This window comes from Protopterus annectens, chromosome 3.part0, assembly GCF_019279795.1.
Source record: "Protopterus annectens isolate FY-2018-M chromosome 3.part0, PAN1.0, whole genome shotgun sequence".
NCBI lineage: Eukaryota > Metazoa > Chordata > Ceratodontiformes > Protopteridae > Protopterus > Protopterus annectens.
In genome coordinates, this window is record NC_056731.1 from 869,136,228 (window position 1) to 869,161,396 (window position 25,169).

Below are 25,169 nucleotides of genomic sequence, written 5' to 3' on the forward strand. Positions count from 1 at the left end.
CATAATTTAGTCTGACAAACTGGCTTTTTATAATGCCTGAGAAAATGTGCCTAGGGTGCATGCTGTTAAAACACAGTAACGTGTTTTTCCAGCATGGTTTCCTATACAACTTGGGTACTATTTCACAATTACTATTGTATTTCAAGTTTACATCTAGAAAATTTACATCATCTCCTGAATATTCAGCCGTAAACCTCAGAAATTCTGTGGTAGACTAAGTAGTGCAGAAAAGCCTGAAATTCAGACTGAGTACCTTGCCACACGATAACCACGTCATCCACAAATCTCCTATATAGTTGGATTTTGTCAGACCAAACGCTATTAAACAAATGTTGTTTTTCCCAAAAGTACACGACTAGATTAGCGTATGTATTAGCACATGGGGTGCCCATGGCGACACCCCATAGCTGTAAATAGTATTTCTTATTTAATATAAAAATATTGTTGTGCAATACCAATTCTAAAAGTTGACGTATTAGAATTTGTCTATTAACGCTAAAAGTGCTTTCACTTGCAATTTCTCTGATGGCTTGTACACCATAATCGTTCGGTATACAAGTGAATACATTTTGTACGTCAAGTGTCACTAAAAGTCCATTCTCCATCTTGGTAAAGTCATCTTGTAGTTGTTCAATATCCTTCAGTAGTTGGTAAGTGTCTTTCAAAATTGTGGGTATAGTGTCAACTAATGGTCTTAACAATTTCTCTAAAAAGACAGAAATGTTGTATGTGGCCCAACCTCTGCCAGAAACGATGGGACGCATAGGAATAGGATATATTTCTTTGTGGATTTTCGGCAAACCCTTCAAACATGGAATAAGGGGGTTTTCAACATATAGAAACTCATATTTCACTGCTAATTTGTCTACACATTAACATGTCATATAAATTATCATTGATATTTCTAATTATAACATTAACATTTTCAGCCTGTAATGTCTAGTAAGTATTGGCATCTTCTAATAATAGCTCCATATTGTGTATATATTCACTAGAGTCTAACAGAACAACCCCCCCCACCCTAGTCAGCTGACGTAATAATAATTTTTTCATTTGTGCGAAGATTTTGCAGAGACACGAATTCTGTTCTACTCAAATTATAAAACTTGTTAATTCTGTTGCCATTAGAATAATGCAAATAAAAATCCTTTTCAAAAAGTTTGACAAAACAATCAACAGCTGAAGGTAATAAAGGTGAAAAAGTGCTTTTACGTTTTATAAACTGAGGACAGGACACATTAATACATGTATCCTCATTATTCTTATGGCTTATTCCAGACACATTAAAAAGCTGTTGATGCTTTGTTTTATATTTCAATCTACTTTACATTGTTATATATGAGCAACATATGTTGCTTATATATATTTGATATGCTTTTATATGTTTTTAGATACATTATGTTTACACAATATATATATATATATATATATATATATGTAAGCGGATACTCAGTTTTATCAAATTCCATTGAACTTTAGTAGAAACAACAAAATATATAATAAATTTATGCCAATAATGGCTATTGATGTATTGTGTGCAAGGCTGAGTTGAAACATCATATACCAGTACTTTAAATGTTTGCATCACTTTGATTGTTTTAATATAATTGTTTAATTGCTTTGGTTAATTGAATTTAGTAGGTGGATCTAGCTATAAAAGCATGCTAGAGTTGTTGTATTGTAGATCTGATGAAGCGTGCAAGTGGCATGTGAAAGCGCTCATCTTCTGTTTTTATCGTCAATAAAATTGGAATATACTGTAACAAGGACGTTGATTTTCTTCATGGTGACTTCAACAGTTTATTTCGCATCCATTTATTTCTGTTACTTGGCTGTTGAGTACTTCAGGAGGTTTGCGATATTATTTAATTAATATTAAATATTAGAATGTCTGATATGGCCAAACCTGACTCTTGCTACAATAAAATAGCAAAATTTTCCACAGATTCCCTTTTCAGGTCTCATCATTGCTCAGCTCTGAAACAACTGAATTGGCTCGAACTTCCAAACGTGCTGCTCTATAACCAACTCACTTTGACACAAACTCTTGCACCAACCTGAAAAAAAACCCTGCTTTACAAAATATAATACTCCCTCTCTCACATACCAGGCCCCTCCACTCGAGCAGTAAATTACAGTTGCAGACCACAAAAGCTATCAACACAGCTGGCGAATCCCTTTTCTCTAACTACATAGCCAAAATATGGAACACACGACTCACCAGTACAGTATCCCAGTCCTCTAACTCAGGTTAAACTAACTCTAAGAACATACTTGGCAAACACATAGCTATGCTCCTGCACCAGCCCAGGGTAATTCACCCATAGCTATTGTACTTACTCTTTTCTCCAACGTCACTCCCAAACTAACCTCAACCAACAGAGCTCCAGTCTCTCGCCTTCTCTTACACACTAACAATACCAATTAATTTTGGCCTTCACCATTTCTTTACTCATTTCCTTACTCAGACTAACATTTTTCATTATGTTAGGAATTCAAAACAAATAAATTTTAACTGATGTATCCATTTAATTAAGTTACCTAATATCTATGGCTTAAGCCTAAAAACATCTGAATCCTTGAATTTTGAAATGCTGTCAAATCCTATGGTACCGCTACTTGTATTTTGCCAGAATTATCAAAACATAAGAATTGCTACTATGCATCTATTCACTGCGTTACCAAACATGTACAGCTGAATGTTACAAGCCATCTAAATCCTGTCATTTTGTGTAAGTGTTGAGACCTATAGTCTTTGTACTCTGTAGCTGTACTAGTATTTGTATTCTATGCTTAGTAATGGGAGCTTTTCTCCCTGGGCCTCCGCTGAAAAAGTACCTGTGCCCAGTTGGACTTACCTGGTTAACAAATGTAAACTAGATAAAAATAAACAAACATAACACCAAACAAAAAAAGGTAAGCATTTGCAAAACAAACAAGTTTTCTTAAAAATATCAGTTAAAATTGGGACTAGAAGCTCCATAGCAGACAGGAACAAAGTCATAAGTTAGGTGGGAACAGAGGGGACTTGTGTGTGAATAGTGACTTGTTGGTGCCCCAGTCTCATGTCTGAATGGGAATGAATGGTCGTGGGCAGTTCTCACCTCAGTCAGGGAACAAATGGGCTGTAGGCTCTTGCACTGCTGAGAAATAGATAGGGGATGCTGGAAGTTGGGAATAATAAATTATAAAAGAAAAAAAAAAAAGACTCGCACAACACTACGTTACAGTGATGACTGACAGCAATCTAAGCGGAAGGGCATACTGCAAATGATCTATACGATTACAATGCCCCTACAGGATGGAGAGATGGGCATATGCTACAAACCTATTTATGGCTAAACAATTTGCAAAAGGACTCTAGGTTATTCAGTGGTTAGAGCTGGTCTCTGGTACTTAACTTCCCTCAGTGAGTTAAGTTCTTGGCAATACCACAACCCAAGGTGCAAAGTGCTGTAGACCCGGATTGCTAAAGTTTTGCAGACTACAACTCAGGCTTTCTTGCGTCATACCTTCAGGTCATGTCATGGTTGCGAAACGGAGTCTGCCATGTCACTGGATTAAAAATTAAAGACCGCTACTTAGCTGGTCAAGAACAGAAACCTCAAGATTATTTGCCTTGACAGCAAAAAACACTTTTTACTGCATTACATTATGATACAGAGTTTGGCTATTTCAGACATAAAGGCTGGAGGTGTAGGGTACAGTATATACTACCCTACAAAGGGATGTGAAAGCATAGCCTCTCAAGAAAAAGTTTGTTGGCACCAACACTCTTGAAAGGTACCGTCTCCAATGAACTCAACCATATCCAAACAATCAAATGTTAACTATACATGAATGGCAAAACGATGTCTTAATCTTCATCCCTGCCAGTATTTTAGTTCATCTTGCCTTTCAAGATGAAGTTGCTCAGTAGGTGAAGTTTAGTACATAATGAAAACTAACATGATATTGTTCTTCTGTAAAGAGGAAGGATTCAGCTTTAAAAGTTGTCCAAGAACTTCATTCCCTCCTCCTCACATCTCAATCATTTTCCAGACCCAAAAAAATGTCACAGGATGAAAGCCAGAAATTCACAGATGAAAGAGCATTTGCTAAAAAAAATAATCAGCAGTTATAGAAAGACTACCTAGATGCTTCCTTTTGTAAATGATGAGCTAGCTATTCACCCCCCCCCTTTTAAAACTGCAAACATTGTGTTTCTTCTACCAAACCTGTCTAACAACTCAGTAATAAAACCCATGTACCAAACTATGTGCTGCTAGAATTTGACTATGCAACAGTTTAAACAGGTTTGATTCCCCAAGCCTCCATTTCTCTACTGTGCAACTCCCAGCAAATCAATTAACTTGACACTTACCCTGGGTTTTCCCATACTGTGTTCAGTGCTTTTACCTGGTTAACCATTTTCCCACCATGCAAGCATTCTGAAGCCTCTCAATGTTCCTTGGGCCTACAAAACTCTCCTGAAACATGACAGAAGCAAGTTCTACATTTAAAAGCTTTTTTTAATCATTTTTCACACTTCTACAAACCCAAACACTAGAAACACAGGACTGCTACACAGAGCCATCATAAGTCCCCCCCATGAGTGGGGTGCACTCACACACCCGTTTAGTTCCAAATGCCAGTGAAAAAAACATAATGACCCATAAATGAACTTCAATCATTCAAACTTTGAAAAGCTCAGCAGTTGATATGGCCACTTAGCAATCACTTAACCAGGCATCGTTTAAGTAACATGAAACTCTAGCATTCCACAGCATTCACCAAGTTATGCAATAATATTTTCCTTTAATTTTACTTAACTACATACTTAAAAACATACTCACATTGTGCTCACTTTCCTGGCATTACTCTTACTGATCAGATATCCTCCAGAGTAAGAAGATAGGTTTTGAAAAGTTATTTCACACCTACACCTCACCCCAAGTTTCCTCTCAAGCACCAATGAGCAGCTCACGTCTCTATGCCTTCTGGAACAAAACTTGATCACTTCAGTGGCTCTCACCTAGATCGCTGCTGTTTTACCAAAAGGTTTCCGAGATACCAGCAAGCAAGTCTCCATAAATAGCCTGCTAACTTTTCATAATAAAATGTACTTTATAGTGATACTGAATCTTTCTAGAAATCCCAATTGCAAACTTAAACTTCTCAAACATGGTTCTGTTTTACATAACTCTTAATAAAATAACCTACACATTTCTGTTCATTATTTCTTTCTAACACGGTCTCTCACCCTGCTCCTCACTTTTGGTTATTTTTCCTTCTGCTACTTACAATCATTTGTATTGAATACAAACAAACAGTTCTGATCATTATACAACTCCTACTTCCTCGTGCTCATCCTCTTGTGGATCAGCTATGTGCAGGTCTTTGCATTACTAATATAAAGGCATACTTCTAACCCCGCTAGCATGCAGTTCCCTGTACGCATGGGCAGAACTACAAATGTCTCCTGCTCCATCTACAATAAAATCATATTAAAACATGAAAAAAAACAACTGATGAAAGCAAAACACTGCTGCCTTTGAGAACTGAAGTCTGTCCAACATCTTTGGGTTTAGAAATGGTTAAATTTTCTCAGCTGCATTCTGTTATGATAAAACATCTCAATTCAGTGTGGTTTTTGTAAAAAATAGGTAAAGATTGCCCATTTCATTTGTTAAGTTGTAAACTGCATGAAACCGTTTTACACTTTAAAGGTTCAAATGAACTGCAGGAAATAAAACTTTTAAAGAATCAGGAAGAATATCTCAAATCTGCAAATGCATGACCACTTTAAGGCCTTGCAACACAAAGCAAAAACTGGTCTCTCTAAGGTGCTGAAGATCTTAAAAAGCTGCACCCACACACATTTCCTTTAAACTGCAGTTAAAACTCCTGGGCAAAACAATTTACTTTTATTCATGCTTTCACTTTCTTTTGCTATAGATAATAAAACTATACCACTTAATTTAGTTAAGGAAAAAAAAGCTGAGCTGTTAAAACAGAGCTCAACATAACTTCAACAAAAACGTACATGGTCAGGAATCCCAGACCAAGTTTCTGCTAATTTCAGGGTAATGTACTGCAGAAGGACCACTGAATGCATTAATAAAAACTGCTCATAAACAGAGGTTTAATGCCTAATCAATTACCATGCAAGCACCTCCCCCCTTCAGTTCAGTTGTGCATCTTTGTACCTGTTTTCGGAGGTCCTGAGCAGATTTGCTTACAGTATGACTGGGAGCAACAGGTGTTCTTGCTGAAGGGGCTGTATGTGAAGTGGCATTGTTAGCAGCAGCAGTTGTGCCAGCCTGATCCCGACGACCGTCGGTCTTCTGCTCACTGAGTCTCTCCTTCCCTGGTGTCACTTCTTTGCTTTTGTGTTTTTGAGCTGTCTCTCTCTCTTTTGACAGTTTGTTGGACCCACTATAAACTGTAGAATAAGAACAGAAAGGCACATTTAAAATATTTACAAACCACTGTCATTCAAAAACAGATACTTTAATAACTTACTGAAATGCCACATGTGGGCTACTTAGACTGTTTTAACAAGATAACTCTGAAAAAATACAGTCTTGTAGTTATCAAAGAGAATTAAGGGTATGACTTGTTTAGCTGCTTGATATAATCCAGGGTTTTGTTCCCTCAGCTCTCGTGTACCTACGGTTTGACTCTGGACAAATCGCTTAAGATAGTGCTGCAAAGTGATCACTGAAAGAGGCACAAGTTCAGTCCAAGTCAATGGGCTTGCCCAGTTTAAAAAAACATGCAGCCACTTTTCTAGACTACAAAATGAACAAAGGCAGTGCCCACTGTAGAGGACAGACAAAACAAGCAACACTTACTGAACAGGATCAACAGCACAACCACAGTAAAAATGGGACTGTATATTTCTTTATAATCATATTTTGGATAACACTGCCAAGGTAAGTGGAAAAAGATACCATTAATGTCAGAGGAAAGGTAGCTAGAAGATATCAATAATTAGTCAGAGGAAGGTAGGTAGAAGATATAAATAATTAGTCAGAGAAAGGTAGCTAGGATGTCATTTAATTCACAGTGCCAGCAGTGCATCACAGGCCCAAGGCACCATATAAGCTCGATGCCACAACAAACACCAGCATTGTCTTCATTCAAACTGTAATAAGACTCGCACATCATTCAGATACATGCTCCTAACAAACCTTCCCAAAGTTATGCCAATTCAGTTACCTTGCATACCTCCTACTTTTGCCTTGGGTACAAACAGCTTTGGTCACTCAACGTACAATTCTACTCTTCAAACTGCAACTCTGTTCTGCAGCTTCCTCTCTTCTCACATCAGTGCTGGTACTAGTGAGCCTCAAGTAAAGCAGTAATTCTGCTGCCTTACAATGATTTTCAGAAGTTAATTTCTAATTTAGTAATCCTTCCCATCAAGTACAGTTCTGGTTGGTTTCACCTGCATAATCTAAGGATTAGACTGTGACAAAAAAGTCATCAGAGCAGGCATATACAGTCAGCATTCAGGTCTGTAGGAACTCTGCTAACTGGGCTGCAGCAAGCTGACTTACTAGACCACCTTGTTTAATACAGTGCAGAAGGAAACAAATACAAAAAGGAAACCAAGCTGACAAGGCAAGACTTGATATCAAATGCATCACAGAGTTGCACGCCTTGGTGGAGCAGAATAAGGAGATAAGAAAATTACATACATCCCCCTGCTTTTATCAAATTACCTTGGAAAAGTACTATAAGAAACAATCCACAGGCAATACAAAATGAAAGGCAATGAATATTGCAAAAGCTCTGAAATATTCAGTTTCTCAAAAACACAGCCATTTAGACATGCTTTGGGTGCAATACAAACTGGGTCTCACTTATGACACAAACCCACCTCATGGAAACGCTTTTCGCCTTATACCTATGTAGTTTACAGACTTTTGCCCAGCTCCTTAGTGTTTTTTTTTGGTTTTATTCATAAAAGCACGAACATACTCTCTTTCAAGTGCTGTATCTGAATGTGGTTTTCAGCCTCCTGCTCCTTGTTCAATACAAAGATTTTTGGCTCTTTGCAAACAAGCTGATTTACCATCCCAGGATTTCCACTAGTACATGATAGTGCACATTATATCAGTTTGTGTACTTAAATTTTCTCTTAGACTTGCCTTAGATGTGTATCCAAGGACTTCTGTTTTGTCAGGGATGGCACTTCCTGTGCACATAACTATCAGCCTGCCCTAACCTGAATTGAATTCATGCAAACTTGCTGTAGGCAGATGGTGCATGTCTGCATTCTGCATCACTCCTAGTTGCATCTGTTTGAGTGTGCTACATGACAAATGGCCCTGCCGGAAGTGTCTGGCTGGGTGGGGAGTGGGTACTACCATCAAGACAAAATACTGCTACTATCCAGTGCACTCACTTTCCTGTGTTTCAAATTCCACAAAAGATGTAGTGAAAGCTCCATTTACAACTGAAGGGAAACCTGGTGTACTGATTTACTGGTGTTGGTCAATGTATTTTTTACGTCTATCTTGACAGTTTGATGCTGCATCTTTGGTGTTTATATACATACACATACATGTACATATACATAACTGCTCATTGGCATGCTACCTTCCTTAGTGAAGGATCTTTCTACTCAGCTCAGTCTTTTGTGTAGCACACCTTGTCTCCACTCTTGTATCTTTCACTCTGTGGGCCATAAATACTTATGCAAGGCTTTCCAAACAAATCACACAAAGGTAGCTAGCTTACCAATTAACAGTGACCGAATACAACTTTTTTCCATACAATAATTGAAATGCTGTGTACCTGCACACATGCTGCGTGAAGTTCTTGGTCATAAAAGACAAATTTAGGTCTATTTTCACATCACATGTCATTTTCTTATCTCAGAAAGATATTCTGATTATGTCATCACAAGGCATGCTGGCCAAAACTTAGAGAACCAGAATTTCAAATCTTAAAACCGTAAATAAACAATTTTTTGCTATCTTTTTTTAAGATACATTAGTCTTGGAGGCAGAATATTTAAAAGTTGGAGACATGGGGCAAACGGACTGCACAGAGGTGTAATATAGTAGGACACAACTTCCAAATAAAAATCAGTCCTTGAATCTGTGGCAGGGATCGCAGCTTGCTGGCAGCTGCATTCTTAGCTTCCTAATTGAAATTCAGAGCATCTCTCTCTCACTGGTGAAATCTTATGCAGTTTTACTAAACAACCTTGGGACAAACTAATGAAAACAAACCTTAGAGGGGTCACTTGTGGGCACAATGCATTTTGCACTGAAACAAGTGAAGCTAATTATTTGAAGATGATTTGGCGCCAAAGTCCACAATGACATGTTCACTGCATCTTGCAACCAATGCCAACCTTGCAGTTAAGCACAGGGTTACACTGATTTTTCCATATTAACACTTTTTTCATTTACGTGCATGTTTTCTCTCTTTATAATAGCCACCATTCAGCCCGCCATTGCATGTGTTTTATTTCGGCTTTTCCCGGTTAGGGGTCGCCACAGCGGAACTCCGGTCCGCTAATGACTGGGCAGTCGATTTTTATGGTGCCGAGGTGCCAGCCCGACACCCAACTTTCAAAGGCACACCCATTCACGCATGTCTTTCGAACACCACTCGACCGCGAGGAGGACATGCAGACTCCGCACAGAAGGTGCTCGAACGGGAGAACCTCTTGCTGTGAGGCGACAACGCTACCGCTGCACCACCGCGGCTTTAAACTGCTTAATTCCTGCCTTCCCTTAAACTTCACTTCTCCTCATTAATATTACTCTGTATGTATTGTTCTGACAAATTTCATTTCCATGTAATTTGATCCTTTCCTTTTCTAAAGGTCCCACATCTAATTCTTTTATCTCTTTTACAATACTCAATACTTTTGGTTTTGATTTCCATTTTTTAGTCATTTTTGGAATTTTATGCTTCACTCACTGATACAAAGAATAAATGACACGCACACACATTTTAGTACATCAGATGCAATAGATTATCTTCCAGAAAGAATGAAGGAATTATGGTGGGGTGGGGTGAACTAGCATCTCCAGGACATGCACTCTGCAGCTGATCAAAGTTTGAGGAATTCTAGTTGACTTTGGAAACCTTTTTAGTGGGAAGATAAGGGGACGGGTGACTTCTAGTCTAATGGGATGTCCTAAATCGGGAAGTCAGGACTAACGCAATCTAATCTCAGTGAATGCAGTCAGCTAATAATTATGCTACAATTCTTTGGGAGGCTAAAGAAACTGGTTCACATATCTGAAGTGGTATTAATGGGAGGGGGCTTTTGCTAAAAAAAAAAAAAAAAAAAAATATTAAACTAAATATATCTGAGCTTACAAAGAACCATTTTGAAGTTATCCAGGCAAAATACAGAGGATGACATTAATAGACAAAAAAGGAACATCTGTCTATACAAGAATGACAAATTTAGAGAACGAAGTCAATAATGGCTAGAGGCAAAGCTTGTTGGAATGGGTTTGCAAATGTAACTGTGAGCTTGCATTACTCACACACACTGCTGGCATATGAAAGCACTTCGTGTTGCAAACCTCAAAAAAAAAAAAAAAAAAAAAGAAGTGAAAAGAAAAGTGAAAGGTGTTGCAGATTCAAAGGCAGAAGGATCCACCAAAGGAAGCTTTACAACAAACAAAGATGTCACATTTAAATTTTTATACTTTAACATTTATTAACTGGGGTAAAGTCCTCATCACAAATGACCAGTTTCTGTCTCGGCCCAGAAAGGCAGAAGGAAACACTCACCAGCTATTTTAAAAGTTCGCCAAGACAGAAATCATACATTAGCTTTCACAGTTGTATTGTTTCATATTTACTCCAGCTTCCAGAGCAGACTGGCGTGTATAGAATAACTTAACAGTAGTACATCAGGAATGATGTTTTGCAATGAAACATTTTTCCTGGAGTACATCCCAAAACATCTTAACCACAACGGGTTGGGCAGCCTTATGCAAAAAAGAATAACATACATTTAAAGTTGGTCACAATACACTAATACTCACCAAAATTTGCTTATGCACACATCTGCAACGTTAACATTAATACAAGCCAACCACCACTCAAAATTCATTCATTCATTCATCTCAACTAAGAACATTCCTAGACAGCTAGGAAATAGAAAAAGGACCCTTGGGCAGGGATATGCATATAACATACAAACCAAAACCTGAAGTATTACATAAAAAAAAAAAAACTGGTAAGAATTTGACATGTTTGACATATGCAATAAAAGGACCAAACAGTATGTAAATGCACCTCTGTACGTATGTAACATTTTAAACTATGTAAGAACTTTTTTATGAGCAGCATGAAGATACAAACCTTCATGAGTCAATATTAGACAAAGATCAATTAGTAATAATGTAGCATATACAACAATCTGACCAAACAGTATATACATACACCCATTTAATAAGGCAAGCTTGGAAAGACTTTTGTCCTCAAGCCCATCCCTGTGGCACACACTGATCAAGTTTTGCCTATGACATAGAGAAGCTTGCTAACTGGAGGAGACAGGCAAGGAAGGACAGCAGCATGCAGCTGATGCCAGCATGTCCATTTTGGATGGGTAAGCAATCTGTCTCAACACAAAGCTGGACCTAATGAAGAGAATGAAAAATGTCATGTTATACATGAACCGAGATGTACTCACTTCAGCCAAGCCCAACTTGCACAGCAAGTTTCATAGGGGTACATGCAAAAATATGCATACTCAAAGGCGAAAGAGGCAAACCCTCATATCTGCAACAAACATCAGCCACCAGGAGGAAGACTTAAGCATAAAATAAATCACAGTGAAAACTGCCTACATGATGACAGCCTTCCTGCTATCAGGTCTTACAACTGCACTTTCACAAACGTTGCATCACTAAATTTAATGTAACAGTAGATCATAATAGATTACTGTTGCAGTAACCTTAGCTACTTGGGTTATATCCTGCACAGGATATGACTGCCAGCCAGCTTTCAAAGCTTCAGGACACCTTCCATGCATCCACCAAGGGGCCTGGAGCAGAGACAAAAACGCAGCTGAGGTGCCAAAAACTTCAGAGTTTTCTTGCCTCAAGGAGGTGGGCTATTAAAAAAGCAAGGCTACAGCCCTGAAAGGAAAGACAGTAACAATAAAATATTTAACTATATAAACAAAGGTATTTACATCCTCACACTGGCAATCAAAGACAAAACAAGCAGGATAGAGGAACCAGATGGCTACTAAAACAGCTATGTTTTAGAACATCTACTGTTACGGTAAGTTTACTTACACAACTGTACTACGTTCAATATTACATCACTGCTGCAATACGTCTGAGCTATTCAGCTAGATTACCATAGCTTAGAAACATAAGGAAGACAAAAGAATTCAAGAATCCACCTGTTCTGTGGAGAACTGACCTAGCACAGTTTGTTCTGGACCTGGAAAAGGAACCTAGTTTATAATGTTTTGTGAAACTATGTTGACAGGATCAATTTGCTGCTGCTACAATATTTATAGAAGTCCACCCCTTTCCAGAAAAAGTACAGTTGTGTACCTACTATAAATGTAGATGTTCGAGTGTATTCACTGTTGCAGTCATTACTCTTGGGTTATCCTGCTGGCAGGCTACGCGCAGTCGGCCAGAATTCCAAAGTCTAGGTCCGGCGTCGGTTGCTGTCACCTCTTCCCTGATGTCAGTGCGCCAGGGATATAAAAGATGCAGCCGACGCCATTTTCTTCAGTTTTTCTTGCCCCAGATGTCAGGTGCCCCCAAAATGGTAGACTAAAAAAAAATTATGCCAATAATTATGCATGCAGTAAAATAAACATTTCCTTCATCTACAAGCAAATACACCACATAGGTTGTATAAGATAAAGTATAGGCAAGTCCCAGCAAAGAAAAGGGGGATGGTGGGTGGGTAACCTGGACTGCAACAGTGAAGACACTCGAATATCTACATTTATGGTAGGTACACAACTGTACTATGTTCATCATGTTTCACTGTTGCAGTCATTACTTTTGGGTTGAATCCCAAAGCTAAGGATGGGTGGATGGACCTAAACAGGATTAGGAGAGGCTATAAGGCCTTGCAGAACTGCAGTGGCGAAGCCTGCTCTGGATTTAGAGTAGAGAGGTAAATAGTAGTGCTTTGTAAAAGTGTGCACTGAACTCCAAGTTGCAGCCTCTAAAATGTCTTTGGTTGGTACTCCTCTGAGAAAGGCTGCTGAAGTGGCTGCTGCCCTGGTAGAGTGAGGCCTAATGACCTTGGGCACTGATTTGCCATGCTGTGAGTAGCAGAAACGAATGCAGTGGCCTATCCATTTTGAAATAGTCTGTTTTGAGATGAGCTTTCCTTGAGATCCTGCAGCATATACCACTAAAAGTTGCTCAGTTTTTCTGAAAGCTTTAGTTCTGTCCAAGTAGAAGCGTAGTTGTCTGTGTATGTCCAAGGAATGCAGAAGTCTCTCACCCTTATTCTGTGGGTTTGGATAAAAGGTAGGCAAATGAATGGTTTGGTTAAGGGCCACACTGGACACTACCTTAGGCATAAATGTTGGGTTCGTCCTTAGAGAAACCCTGTCTGGATGGAAAATTATGAAAGGTTCCACAGCCATAAGGGCCTGCAACTCTGGAACTCATCTTGCAGAGGTTATTGCTAGGAGCAGAGCTGTTTTCCAAGATAAAAACTGTATATCAGCTGTATTGGCTGGCTCAAAAGGCGGCAGTGTTAGTTTTTCCAAGACATAATTGAGGTCCCATGCAGGTATTGGGGCTCTCCTTGGAGGTCTTATGTTTTTGGCCCCTCTGAGGTACTGCCTTAGCAATGGATGGGAAAAAATAGGAGGTTCCGTATTGTAATGAGCTGAAATGGCAGAGGCATGAATTTTGATTGATGAAAAGGATAGGCCTTTGTCCGGCATCTCAGTTAGGTATTGTAAAATCTGAGGAATATTTGGTACAGATGTGTCATTTCCTTGTGCCTGGTTCCACGCACAGAATCTTTTCCATTTTTCTGCATAAGATTTTCTGGTACTGGGCCTCCTGGCCTCCAAAATAACATCCTTCACTGCTTTAGAGAGAGGTGTGTTTTGAATGGTTATATTATCCACCATGCTGCCAGATTTAGGGTCCTGAGTTGGCTGTGCAGAAACTGATTGTTTCGCTGGGTCAGTAAGTGAGGAATTAGAGGCAATGTCCAGGCTGGGCCTTGAGACAAGCTTTTTAGGATTGGGTACCAGTGCTGGCGTGGCCAGTCTGGGGCAATCAGAATCATTCTTGGCTTCTCTTGTCTGACCTTTAGGAGTACCTTGGGGAGGAGAGGCAGAGGAGGAAAGGCATATACTGTTAGACTTTTCCAGCTGAATGAGCATCCACTTTCCATGCTTGCTTGTGATAAGTCCTTGTGCAGAATTTCTGTAGTTGGCAGTTGTGAGGGGAGGCAAATAGATCTATGTCTGGGCATCCCCATTCCTTTATCATGCTGAAGACTTGTGGATCCAGTTTCCACTCGTGGGGATCCGTAAGGTTTCTGCTTAGTTCGTCTGCCAGAGTACTGTTCTTTCCTGGCATGAATTGTGCTTGCAGGTGTGCTTGATAAGTCAATGCTGTGTCCCACAAAGTCATGGCTTGTCTGCAGAGGGGGTAGGAATGTGTGCCTCCCTGCTTATGTACTACATGACTGTAGCATTGTCCGTCCTTATCAGTAGTTGTCCTGGATGGAGTAGATCCTTGAAAGCTGTCAGGGCATTCTGAACAGCTAGGATCTCTTTTTGATTGATATGTAGATGCATTTGGCTTGTGAGCCATGTGTCCTGAATACATTTTCCTGCCATGTGTGCTCCCCAGGCATAATCTGATGCATCTGTTGTTAATGACTGCCTGGCTGTGGGTAGAGTGAATGGCTGTCCCTTGTTGAGGTGACAGGCATGTGCCCACCACCGAAACTCCTGTTGCAGGCAAGAAATGAGGGTAATTAATGCTTCCAGGCTTTGACAATGTTGAGTCCAGACACTTTTTAGGTACCATTGAAGTTTCCTCATATGCAGTCTGGCATATGGAATTAGCAGAATGCAGGATGCCATGAAGCCCAAAGCCTGCAGAATTTTTCTTGCAGATAACTGGGTCTTTGTTGCCAACATTTTGAAGTAAAGTTAGTTGCCTTTGTCTGGCGTGAGATAAGCCATCTGGGCAGTTGTATTTAAGCTTGCACCCAGGAATATTATCTCCTGAGAGGGTACTAGTTTTGATTTATTTTCGTTTACTGTGTACCCTAGGCAAATTAATAATCTTTTTACGAAGGCCAGATGCTTTAGTAGTGTCCTTTGTTCTCTGCTTGTATAAGGCAGTCGTCCAAGTAAGGATAAATTTGAATTCCTCTGTCTGCAAAATGCAATTACTGGTGCCAGGCATTTTGTGAAGACCCTGGGCGCAGTAGATAAGCCAAAGGGCAGTGCAGAGAATCGGTAGTGCATTGAGGCAGCTATGAATCTGAGGTATCTTCTACAAGATTGTCGGATCGGTATATGCAGATATGCCTCTTTCAGGTCCAAAGTTACAAGCCAAGCCTACTTGCCCAGCATGGGCAGAATCTGTTGCAGAGTTAACATTCTGAATTTTGGAACGTCCAGAAATGTGTTTAGAAAAGACAGGTCCAGTACTGGTCTCCAGGCTTTGTCCTTTCTGGGAACCAAGAAAAGTCTTGAGTAAAATCCTTGTCCCTGCTCTTGCTGTGGTACTTGCTGAATGGCCCTCGTGCATAAGGGACGAAACTTGTTTTTGTGCCTCTGCCCATTGATTGTGTGGCAGGATTGGCATATCCTTTGCCTTTGGCAGGGTGAGAAAGTGGAACCTGTAGCCCTGGGACACTATATTCAATACCCATTTGTCCTGGGTGATCATTTGCCAATTTTGAGAGAAAAATGCTAGTTTTCCCTCTAAGGGGACTGCAAGAAGATAAGTGCTTGGTGCTGTGATTGGGACTGTTTCCTGTATGGCTGTGCTTTGTCTTCGCCACTTTTGGAGGTAGAAACACTCCAGTATTTAGGCCTGTATGAGCCCTGGGGCTGGGATCTGCCTCTGGGACATCTGTATCTGCCTCTTTGTGGCCTGTCCAACACTGGAAAGGACCAATTTTTTGTAGGCCAGTTCCTGCTAAATTTTGGTGGCTGAACCTGTAAGAAATCCTTTACTGTTTGCATAGATTTCGCTTTGTCCTCCATTTTCTTCAAAACCTCCTCTGCTTTAACACCAAATAAAGTATCATGCTGTAATGGAGCATCTAATAATTTTGCTTTAACATGATCAGGCAGATTTTATTCCTTTACCCAAGCATGCCTCGTAATGACAGAACCCGTAACTGCAGCCCTGCAGGAGGCCTCCAAAGAATCAAAACCACATTGCAATGTATGCTTTCCCACTTGTTCAGTTGCATGCAATAAATCCTGTATTTCCTTATTTTCTGTACAATCAGAATTAGTCAACATTTTCTGTTTTAACAGTGACATTAAGCATTGCTGATATTTAATCATATGAAATTGACAATTTAAAGACCTCACAGCCAAAGTAGCAGAAGTGTAAACCTTTTTCCCCATCTGTCTAGTGCCCTTGAATCTCTGTCAGAAGGGACTGGGTTTTTTGCAGTAGCGGCCTTAACCCCCTTGGGACCCTGAGAAATAGTTTCTGGGTAAGCAGCCTATAAAGAAATTTATGTGAAACTGGAACCCTGTAGTATCTGTCTGTTTTAACAGGAGCTGGAGGTACGAAGTCTGGAGAAAGGCCGGACTCTGAACATACATCATCTACAATGTCTAGCACAGGGGGAATAGCAAGAGGCCTGTGTTGAGGAAATAAAAGTAAATATCTAAGCCTTTTCTTTGATTCTGAGTAATCTTGGCTCTCCCAGTGGAAGTGCTCCCTCATGGTATGCAGGGTTTCCCCAAAAGAATAATCCTCAGGAGGAGAGGCTGAAGGAATGGATTCTTCAGCATCAGAATCTACATAGGGAGGAAGAGAGTATTCCTGTACAGAAGAGGAGTCAGAGGAAATGGATACCTGATCTGAAGAGTCATAGTCCGTCTCTTGCCTAGGCCTCTTGTCAGGAGGGGGATGGGAACCCCTGATCAAGATAATAAGGTCTTCGGCCATTTTGAGCATCTGTTTCTTAGGCATGGAAGTCTGTCCTGGAGAATGCTGTACTTGTTTCTTTGTCTTTAAAGCTGCTGTAGTCTCTGCTTCTGAAGCTGAAGTAGGCTTTACATATAGCTGTGTAGGTCTGAAAACACCCTCAGAAGCAGATGCCTGCTCAGTGGCTCCGGACCCATCTGAGGGAATGATTTCCAAGTGTCCAATACCTTGAGTATCCAGAGGCCTAGCTGGCTCCACGTGGAAGTAGTCAGCGGCCTGTGGCTCTGAGGTAGCAGGTGTCAGGGGCTACGAAAGCACCTCACTGAGAACTGGCTTAGCGGAAGCCTCGTCGTCAGTTTTGGATCTCGGATGCCTGTCCTTCTCTTTTTCCTTGCGTTTTTTTGAAACTCCGGTCGTCGGCTGTTCCGACGGCATTATGTAATTGAATTTTCGGCCAAAGTAATAAGCAAAATCAAACAGACGCTTAATAGTGCGTTTGTTGAATCTAGCACAAAACCGACAGCTAGCAACGTTATGATCAGGGCCTAGGCAAGGAATACAGTAAGAATGATAATCCTTATGAGGTATTTGCTTCCCACAAGAAATACAATTGTTAACTTTTTATGACATCGGTCTGGAGCAAGAAAAAAGTTTCCCCAACGGAGTATTTGGCTTTAATGAAGACTTCGGATCTGAAATTCGTCTGTGAAAATCTCAGGAGTCGGCCGACTGGCACTTGCGAAATGCTTTTGCTTCGGGCACCGCGCTGCAAGAAAGACTGAAGAAAATGGCTTCGGCTGCATCTGTTATACCCCTGGCGCACTGACGTCAGGGAAGAGGCGACAGCAACCGACGCCGGACCTAGACTTTGGAATTCTGGTCAACTGCGGGTAGCCTGCCAGCAGGATAACCCAAGAGTAATGACTGCAACAGTGAAACATGATGAACATCTACCAGGGCTTTTGCTTACGTGGAGTGGACCCTAACCCTGCCAGAAGCAGCTTGTTATAGTGAGAATAGCAAAAACAAACAGTATGACAGAACCACCTAAAAATTGACTGCTTTGACACTGGTTGCCATTTTTTTCTTACCTTCATAGGCGAGAAACAGCAGATCAGCCTTACTACTTGAACCAAATCAGTCAGAATCTGAGCTGCTGGTGGACATTCAAAGTACGCAGGATTCTTCCTCGTTTTTAGGTTCGGCAAAGAAAAGGGAGATTACTAGATTGGCTTAAGGAAAACTCTGAAACCAATTTAGACATAAAAGGCTTTGTTCTCAAAGAAACCCTGTTCTTATGGAAAACAAGATATGGATGACTCACAATAACAGCCTGCAACTCAGACATTCTAATGTTTCTGGATGTCAAAGCAATAAATGATGCAGTTTTCCAAATCAAGAACCTAGAATCAAACTGATAAGCTGGTTCCAAAGGAAGTGTTAGTTTGTCAAACACAAAGTTAAGATCCCAAGGAAGAGCCACCTGTTTTCTAGATGTATGGATATGTAAATCCCATTTCAAAAACTGCTTGACTTGAGGACTGGTAGAAGGGGGGGGGGTTAAGGGCAGACAACCACAAAGCCAAAAGATGAATCCTGATGAGTAAGAAAGGCCATGGGAAAGTAATTCTCAAAAATAATAGAGAACCAGATGCATCCAGCCCTTAAATTGGTCCTGGTTCTTAGAATGGCACTAATTAGAAAATCCCTTCTACTTGCATGTATAGGATTTTCTAGTAGTTTTTGTAGTTTAGCTTCCTTTAGTACCTTCAAGAGGTCCTCAGAAAAAAAGGTGCCTGAACGGAATCAAAGCCATCATTTAGGCAGGCAAATGAAGCGTTTCTAGTTTGGGGTGTACCATACAACATCCGTCTTGTGTGAAAAAATAGTCTTATGATGTTTGCTTGTGGTAATTGCCCTTAGCCAATTTCAAAATAAAGAACTACTGCTCACTATCTTTGGAGAGTGCTTCTGGGTCTTTGAACCTTGGGCATCAGTGGAAAAGGTGGAAAAAAAGAACACAAACATTCAGGTCCACTGGCATCAGGAGGAATCTGTTTTCTACATCTATTTGCAAGGAATCCAGGAGCAGAATTTCATCAACGGTCCCCTCTGAAAGGAAGCAAATAGAACTATTTGAGGAGTTTCCTACAGCTGAATAAATTTCTGGAAGACCACAGGTGTGATTTCTGTTCATGAGGGTCTGGTCCTGGTCTTGCTCAGTTTGTCTGTTTCAGTATTTAGCTGGGACAGAGTGTATGCAGCCCGAAGAGGCCATTACAGCAAGTCTGCAAAAAAGAGACTAAAGGTCTAGCATCCCCCTTGTTTATGTACCAGACTATTATGGTGTAGCCTTGAAGGGCTCCCGGGGACTAGAGATGATTTGACGCTTTTTAGCACTCTACCTGTCTTTTAGATGGACCTCCGCTTGAGGTCCTGGCCATCAGAGCATGTGGAAGGCTCCCTCCAACTTTGAAAGAAAGGCTGTTTGGTTGGACATATTCTTGGCAGAATGCGGATGAAGACAGTTCAATTTTCAGCACTAGATTACTGTTGCAGTAACCTATTTCCAAATCAAAAGCTTCCTCATCCTTGTGAAAGAGAATAGGGTTTAGCATTAATCTGTTTAGTAGCAGAAGTTTTAGTTAAGGAAATAAATGCTCGGCCTACTTTAGAATTATACTTTTTAGGAGTAGGAGGTTAACTGTCAGGCATACTGTAAGTTGTTAAAACATCCTGATAAAACAGGAAGGTCAGCTGTAGGATGTGGGATGCCCAACTACAAAAAAATCATAATACTTTTTCTGGGAAACACGTATTTCATTCTGTTCCCACTAATATAAATCTTTCATTTTGGTTAAGGTCTCAAAATGCTACATCTTTTGAATGGAAATCTGAAGCAACACTCCTCAAAATTAAAATATTCACCTTGTGGATAAATTACTGAAAGAAAATACTTCCAATTCAACCCCATGTTCTGACTGAGTATCAGTGTCAAAGAAAATGAGCTTTTTCTTTTTTCTATGTGAAGTGAAGAAACAAGAACTTGAAAGATTAAAAGCAGAAATTAATTCCATAGTAAATCCCAGCAAAGTCTTCTGTATCTGCAGTAGTAGAAACTGAACACTTAACTTAGTTTTTCCTTTCTTCTCCTGAGAGACTCCCCAAGAATAACACAGATTCATGCAGGGGCACTATCATGGAAAACAGGCATCCTAGCCCATGTGGTAGACCTTCACCCCATTCTTCCCCAAAGACTAACAAGAGTGTTTCTCCCTTGATTGATGAGCACAATCCTGCAGCTGCAGAGGACATTTAAAGTACAGTTGTGTACCTACCATAAATGTAGATGTTCGAGTGTATTCACTGTTGCAGTCATTGCAATTGGGTTATCCTGCTGGCAGGCTACCCGCAGTCGGCCTGAATTCCAAAGTTTAGGTCTGGCGTCGGTTGCTGTCGCCTCTTCCCTGACGTCAGTGCGCCAGGGGTATAAAAGATGCAGCAGAAGCCATTTTCTTCAGTTTTTCTTGCCCCAGATGTCAGGTGCCCCCAAATTGGTAGGCTAAAAATTATGCCAATAAGTATGCATGCACTAAAATAAACATTTCCTTCATCTACAAGCAAATACACCACATAGGTTGTAGGGGATAGAGAGGTACAGAAGTCCCAGCAAAGAAAAGGGGGATGGTGGGTAACCCAGAATGCAACAGTGAATACACTCGAACATCTACATTTATGGTAGGTACACAACTGTACTATGTTCATAGTGTTTCACTGTTGCAGTCATTACACTTGAGTTGCATCCCAAAGCTGAGGTTGGGTGGCTGGGTCTAAATAGGATTAGGAGAGGCTATAAGGCCAGGCAGAACTGCAGTGGCAAAGCCTGCTCTGGATTTAGAGTAGAGAGGTAAGTGGTAGGTGTGCACTAAACTCCAAGTTGCAGCCTCTAAAATGTCTTGGGTTGGTACTCCTCTGAGGAAGGCTGCTAAAGTGACTGCTGCTCTAGTTGAATGTGGCCTAATGCCCTTAGGCACTGATTTGCCATGTTGTGAATAGCAGAAACGAATGCAGTGGCCTATCCATTTTGAAATAGTCTGCTTTGAAATAGCCTTTCCTTGTGATCCTGCAGCATATGCCACTAAGAGTTGCTCAGTCTTTCTGAAAGCTTTAGTTCTGTCCAAGTAGAAGCGTAGCTGTCTGTGCATATCCAAAGAATGCAGGAGTCTCTCACCCTTATTCTGTGGGTTTGGATAAAAAGTAGGCAAATGAATGGTTTGGTTAAGGGCCACACTGGACACTACCTTAGGCATAAATGTCAGGTTCGTCCTCAGAGAAACCCTGTCTGGATGGAAAATGATAAAAGGTTCCACAGCCATGAGTGCCTGTAACTCAGACTCGTCTTGCAGAGGTTATTGCTAGGAGCAGAGCTGTTTTCCAAGATAAGTACTTTATTTCAGCTGCATTGGCTGGCTCAAAAGGCGGCAGTGTGAGGTTTTTCCAAGACATAATTGAGGTCCCATGCAGGTATTGGTGCTCTCCTTGGAGGTCTTATGTTTTTGGCCCCTCTGAGATACTGCCTTAGCAACGGATGAGAAAAAAAAGGTGGTTCCGTATTGTAATGAGCTGAAATGGCAGAGGCATGGATTTTAATCAATGAAAAGGATAGGCCTTTGTGCAGTATCTCAGTTGGGTATTGTAAAATCTGAGGAATATTTGGATCAAACGTGTCAATTCCTTGTGCCTGGTTCCAAGCACATAATCTTTTTCATTTTTCTGCATAAGATTTTCTGATACTGGGCCTCCTGGCCTCCAAGATAACATCCATCACTGCTTTAGAGAGAGGTGTGTTCTGAATCGCTACATTATCCGCCATGCTGCCAGATTTAGGGTTCTGAGGTGGCTGTGCAGGATCTGATTGTTTTGTTGGGTAAGTGAGGAATTGGAGGCAATGTCAAGGCTGTGCCTTGAGACAAGCTCTTTAGGATTGGGTACCAGTGCTGGCGGGGCCAGTCTGGAGCAATCAGAATCATTTTTAGCTTCTTGTCTGACCTTTAGGAGTACCTTGGGGAGGAGAGGCAGAGGAGGGAAGGCATATACTGTTAGGGTTTTCCAGCTGAATGATAAGAGCATCCACTTTCCATGCTTGCTTGTGACAAGTCATTGTGCAGAATCTCTGTAGTTGGCAGTTGTGAGGGGAGGCAAATAGATCTATGTCTGGGCATCCCCATTCCTTTGTTATCATGCTGAAGACTTGTGGATCCAGTTTCCACTTGTGGGGGTCCGTGAGATTTCTGCTTAGTTCGTCTGCCGGAGTATTTTTCTTTCCTGGCAGGAATTGTGCTTGCAGGTGTACTTGATAAGTCAATGCTGTGTCCCACAAAGTCATGGCTTGTCTGCAGAGGGGGTAGGAATGTGTGCCTCCCTGCTTGTTTATGTACCACATGACTGTAGTATTGTCCGTCCTTATCAGTAGTTGTCCTGGATGAAGCAGATCCTTGAAAGCTGTCAGGGCATTCTGAACAGCTAGCATCTCTTTTTGATTGATATGAAGATGCTTCTGGCTTGTGGGCCATGTGCCCTGAATACTTTTTCCTGCCATGTGGGCCCCCCAGGCATAATCTGATGCATCTGTTATTGACTGCCTGGCTGTGGGTAGGGTGAATGGCTGTCCCTTGTTGTGGTGACAGGCCTGTGCACACCACTGAACCTCCTGTTGCAGGCAAGGAATGAGGGTGATTAGTGTTTCCAGGCTGTGACAATGTTGTGTCCAAACACTTTTTAGATACCATGGCAGTTTCCTCATATGCAGTCTGGCAAATGGAATTAGTAGAATGCATGATGCCATGAAGCCCAAAGCCTGCAGAATTTTTCTTGCAGATAACTGGGTCTTTGTTGCCAACATTTTGAAGTAAGAAGACAGTTGCCTTTGTTTGTCTGGCGTGAGATAAGCCATCTGGGCAGTTGTATTTAAGCTTGCACCCAGGAATATCATCTCTTGAGACTGTAATAGTTTTGATTTCTTTTCGTTTACTGTGTACCCTAGGCAAATCAATAGTCTTTTTACAAACGTCAGAAGCTTTAGTAGAATGTCCTTGTTCTCTGCTTGAATAAGGCAATCGTCCAAGTAAGGATATATTTGAATTCCTCTTTGTCTGCAAAATGGAATTACTGGTGCCAGGCATTTTGTGAAGACCCTGGGCGCAGTAGATAAGCCAAAGGGCAGTGCAGAGAAAGTACAGTTTTGTACCTACCATAAATGTAGATGTCCGATAGGTATGCATCTGCAGTCCTAACATATGGGTTGTCCTGCCTCAGGCAGCCCTTCGGTCGGCCGGATTCCAAAGTCTGGGTCTGGCCTCGGCTGATGTCGCACTTCACCCGTCATAGCTGCTGTTTATTGGGAATAAAGGCATCAGCCGACGCCATTTTCCTCAGTGTTTCTTGCCCCAGATGCCAGGTGCCCTCTAGGAAGGCTAAATTTGGATAAATGCAAATAATTCCAAACAGTAGAGAGCAAACAATATAAAAGTATATACATATATGTACATATATACAAACAAATACACCACAATAGATTCCCCCAGCTAGCTAAAAGAGGGGTAAATACCCTAGGAATACCACAGAGGGGAAGGAGGGTGGGTAATCCTGACTGCAGATGCATACCTATCGGACATCTACATTTATGGTAGGTACAAAACTGTACTATGTCCTTCAAGGATGCATCTGCAGTCCTAACATATGGGTAGAATACCATAGCCAAACTGGGGGAGGAGGCACTAAGATAAAGATGGTGTAGTTAAGATCCCTTGCAAAACAGCAGTTGCAAAACCTGCTCGGGATCTAGAGTATAAGGGAAGATTATAATGCTTGGCAAATGTATGCACGGAGCTCCAAGTAGCAGCTTCTAAAACGTCTTTGGTAGCCACTCCTCGTAGGAAAGCTGTAGTGGTGGCTGTAGCTCTTGTGGAATGAGGTCTGATATTATCAGGACTTGTCTTTCCATGAAAAGAGTAGCAAAATCGAATGCAATTTCCTATTCATTTTGAGATTGTCTGTTTTGAAATTGCTTTTCCTTGCATTCCTGTTGCATATGCTACCAGAAGCTGGTCAGTTTTTCTGCTGGTCTTAGTTCTGTCCAGATAGTAGCATAATTGTCTGTGCACATCCAAGGTATGTAGCAGTCTTTCCCCCCTGTTCTGTGGGTTGGGGAAGAATGTAGGTAAATGAATCGCTTGGTTCAATGATACTCTGGAGACCACTTTTGGCATAAAGGTAGGGTTAGTTCTCAGAGAGACTCTGTCCTGATGGAAGATAAGGAAGGGTTGTACTGCCATTAATGCCTGTAACTCAGATACCCTTCTTGCTGAAGTAATTGCTAGCAGGAAAGCAGTTTTCCAAGACAAGAATTGTAATTCTGCTGTTGCTGCTGGTTCAAAAGGGGGAAGTGTTAACTTTTCCAGCACAAAGTTGAGATCCCATGTAAGTAAAGGTGGTTTCCTTGGAGGTTTTACATTTTTGATTCCTCTCAAGAACTGCCTGAGTAGAGGATGAGAGAAGACAGGAGGATCCATGTTGTATTCTGCGGAAATTGCTGATGCATGAATCTTAATCTAGGAGTAAGACAGGCCATTGTGGAATAGCTCTGCTAAATATTCCAGGATGTCTGCTATGTTTGCCAATGAGACATTTTCTCCCTTTGCTGCACTCCAAATGAGGTATCTTTTCCACTTGGCTGAATAAGTCTTCCTTGTGGAGGGTCTGAGTGCCTCCAGGATAATGTCCTTAACCCTCTGAGATAAACCTGGGTTATTTTGTGTTAGGCAATATTCCAAGCAGCTAGCTGCAGTGTTTTCAAGTTTGGATGTAGGATCTTGTAGTTGTCCTGTGTTAGTAGTAAGGGACAGAGAGGTAGAGGCCATGCGTGTGTCCGAGACATGCTTCTCAGTAGCGGGTACCAATGTTGCCTCGGCCAGTCTGGAGCTATCAGAATTACCCTTGGCTGATCCTCTGATCTTCAGTAGAACTTTGTACATCAAGGGAAGAGGTGGAAATGCATATGCT

General features: G+C 41.0%; 1 protein-coding gene across 1 annotated transcript in view; it reads right to left on the reverse strand.

Annotated features, from left to right (window-relative positions):
* Positions 1–25,169, reverse strand: part of JARID2 (jumonji and AT-rich interaction domain containing 2) — a 1,781,868-nt gene that overhangs the window by 1,170,861 nt on the left and 585,838 nt on the right. Inside the window, exon 5 of the mRNA XM_044065716.1 lies at positions 6,189–6,424. Within this exon, the coding sequence (XP_043921651.1) occupies positions 6,189–6,424 (236 nt within the window). The remainder of the gene's footprint in view (positions 1–6,188; positions 6,425–25,169) is intronic.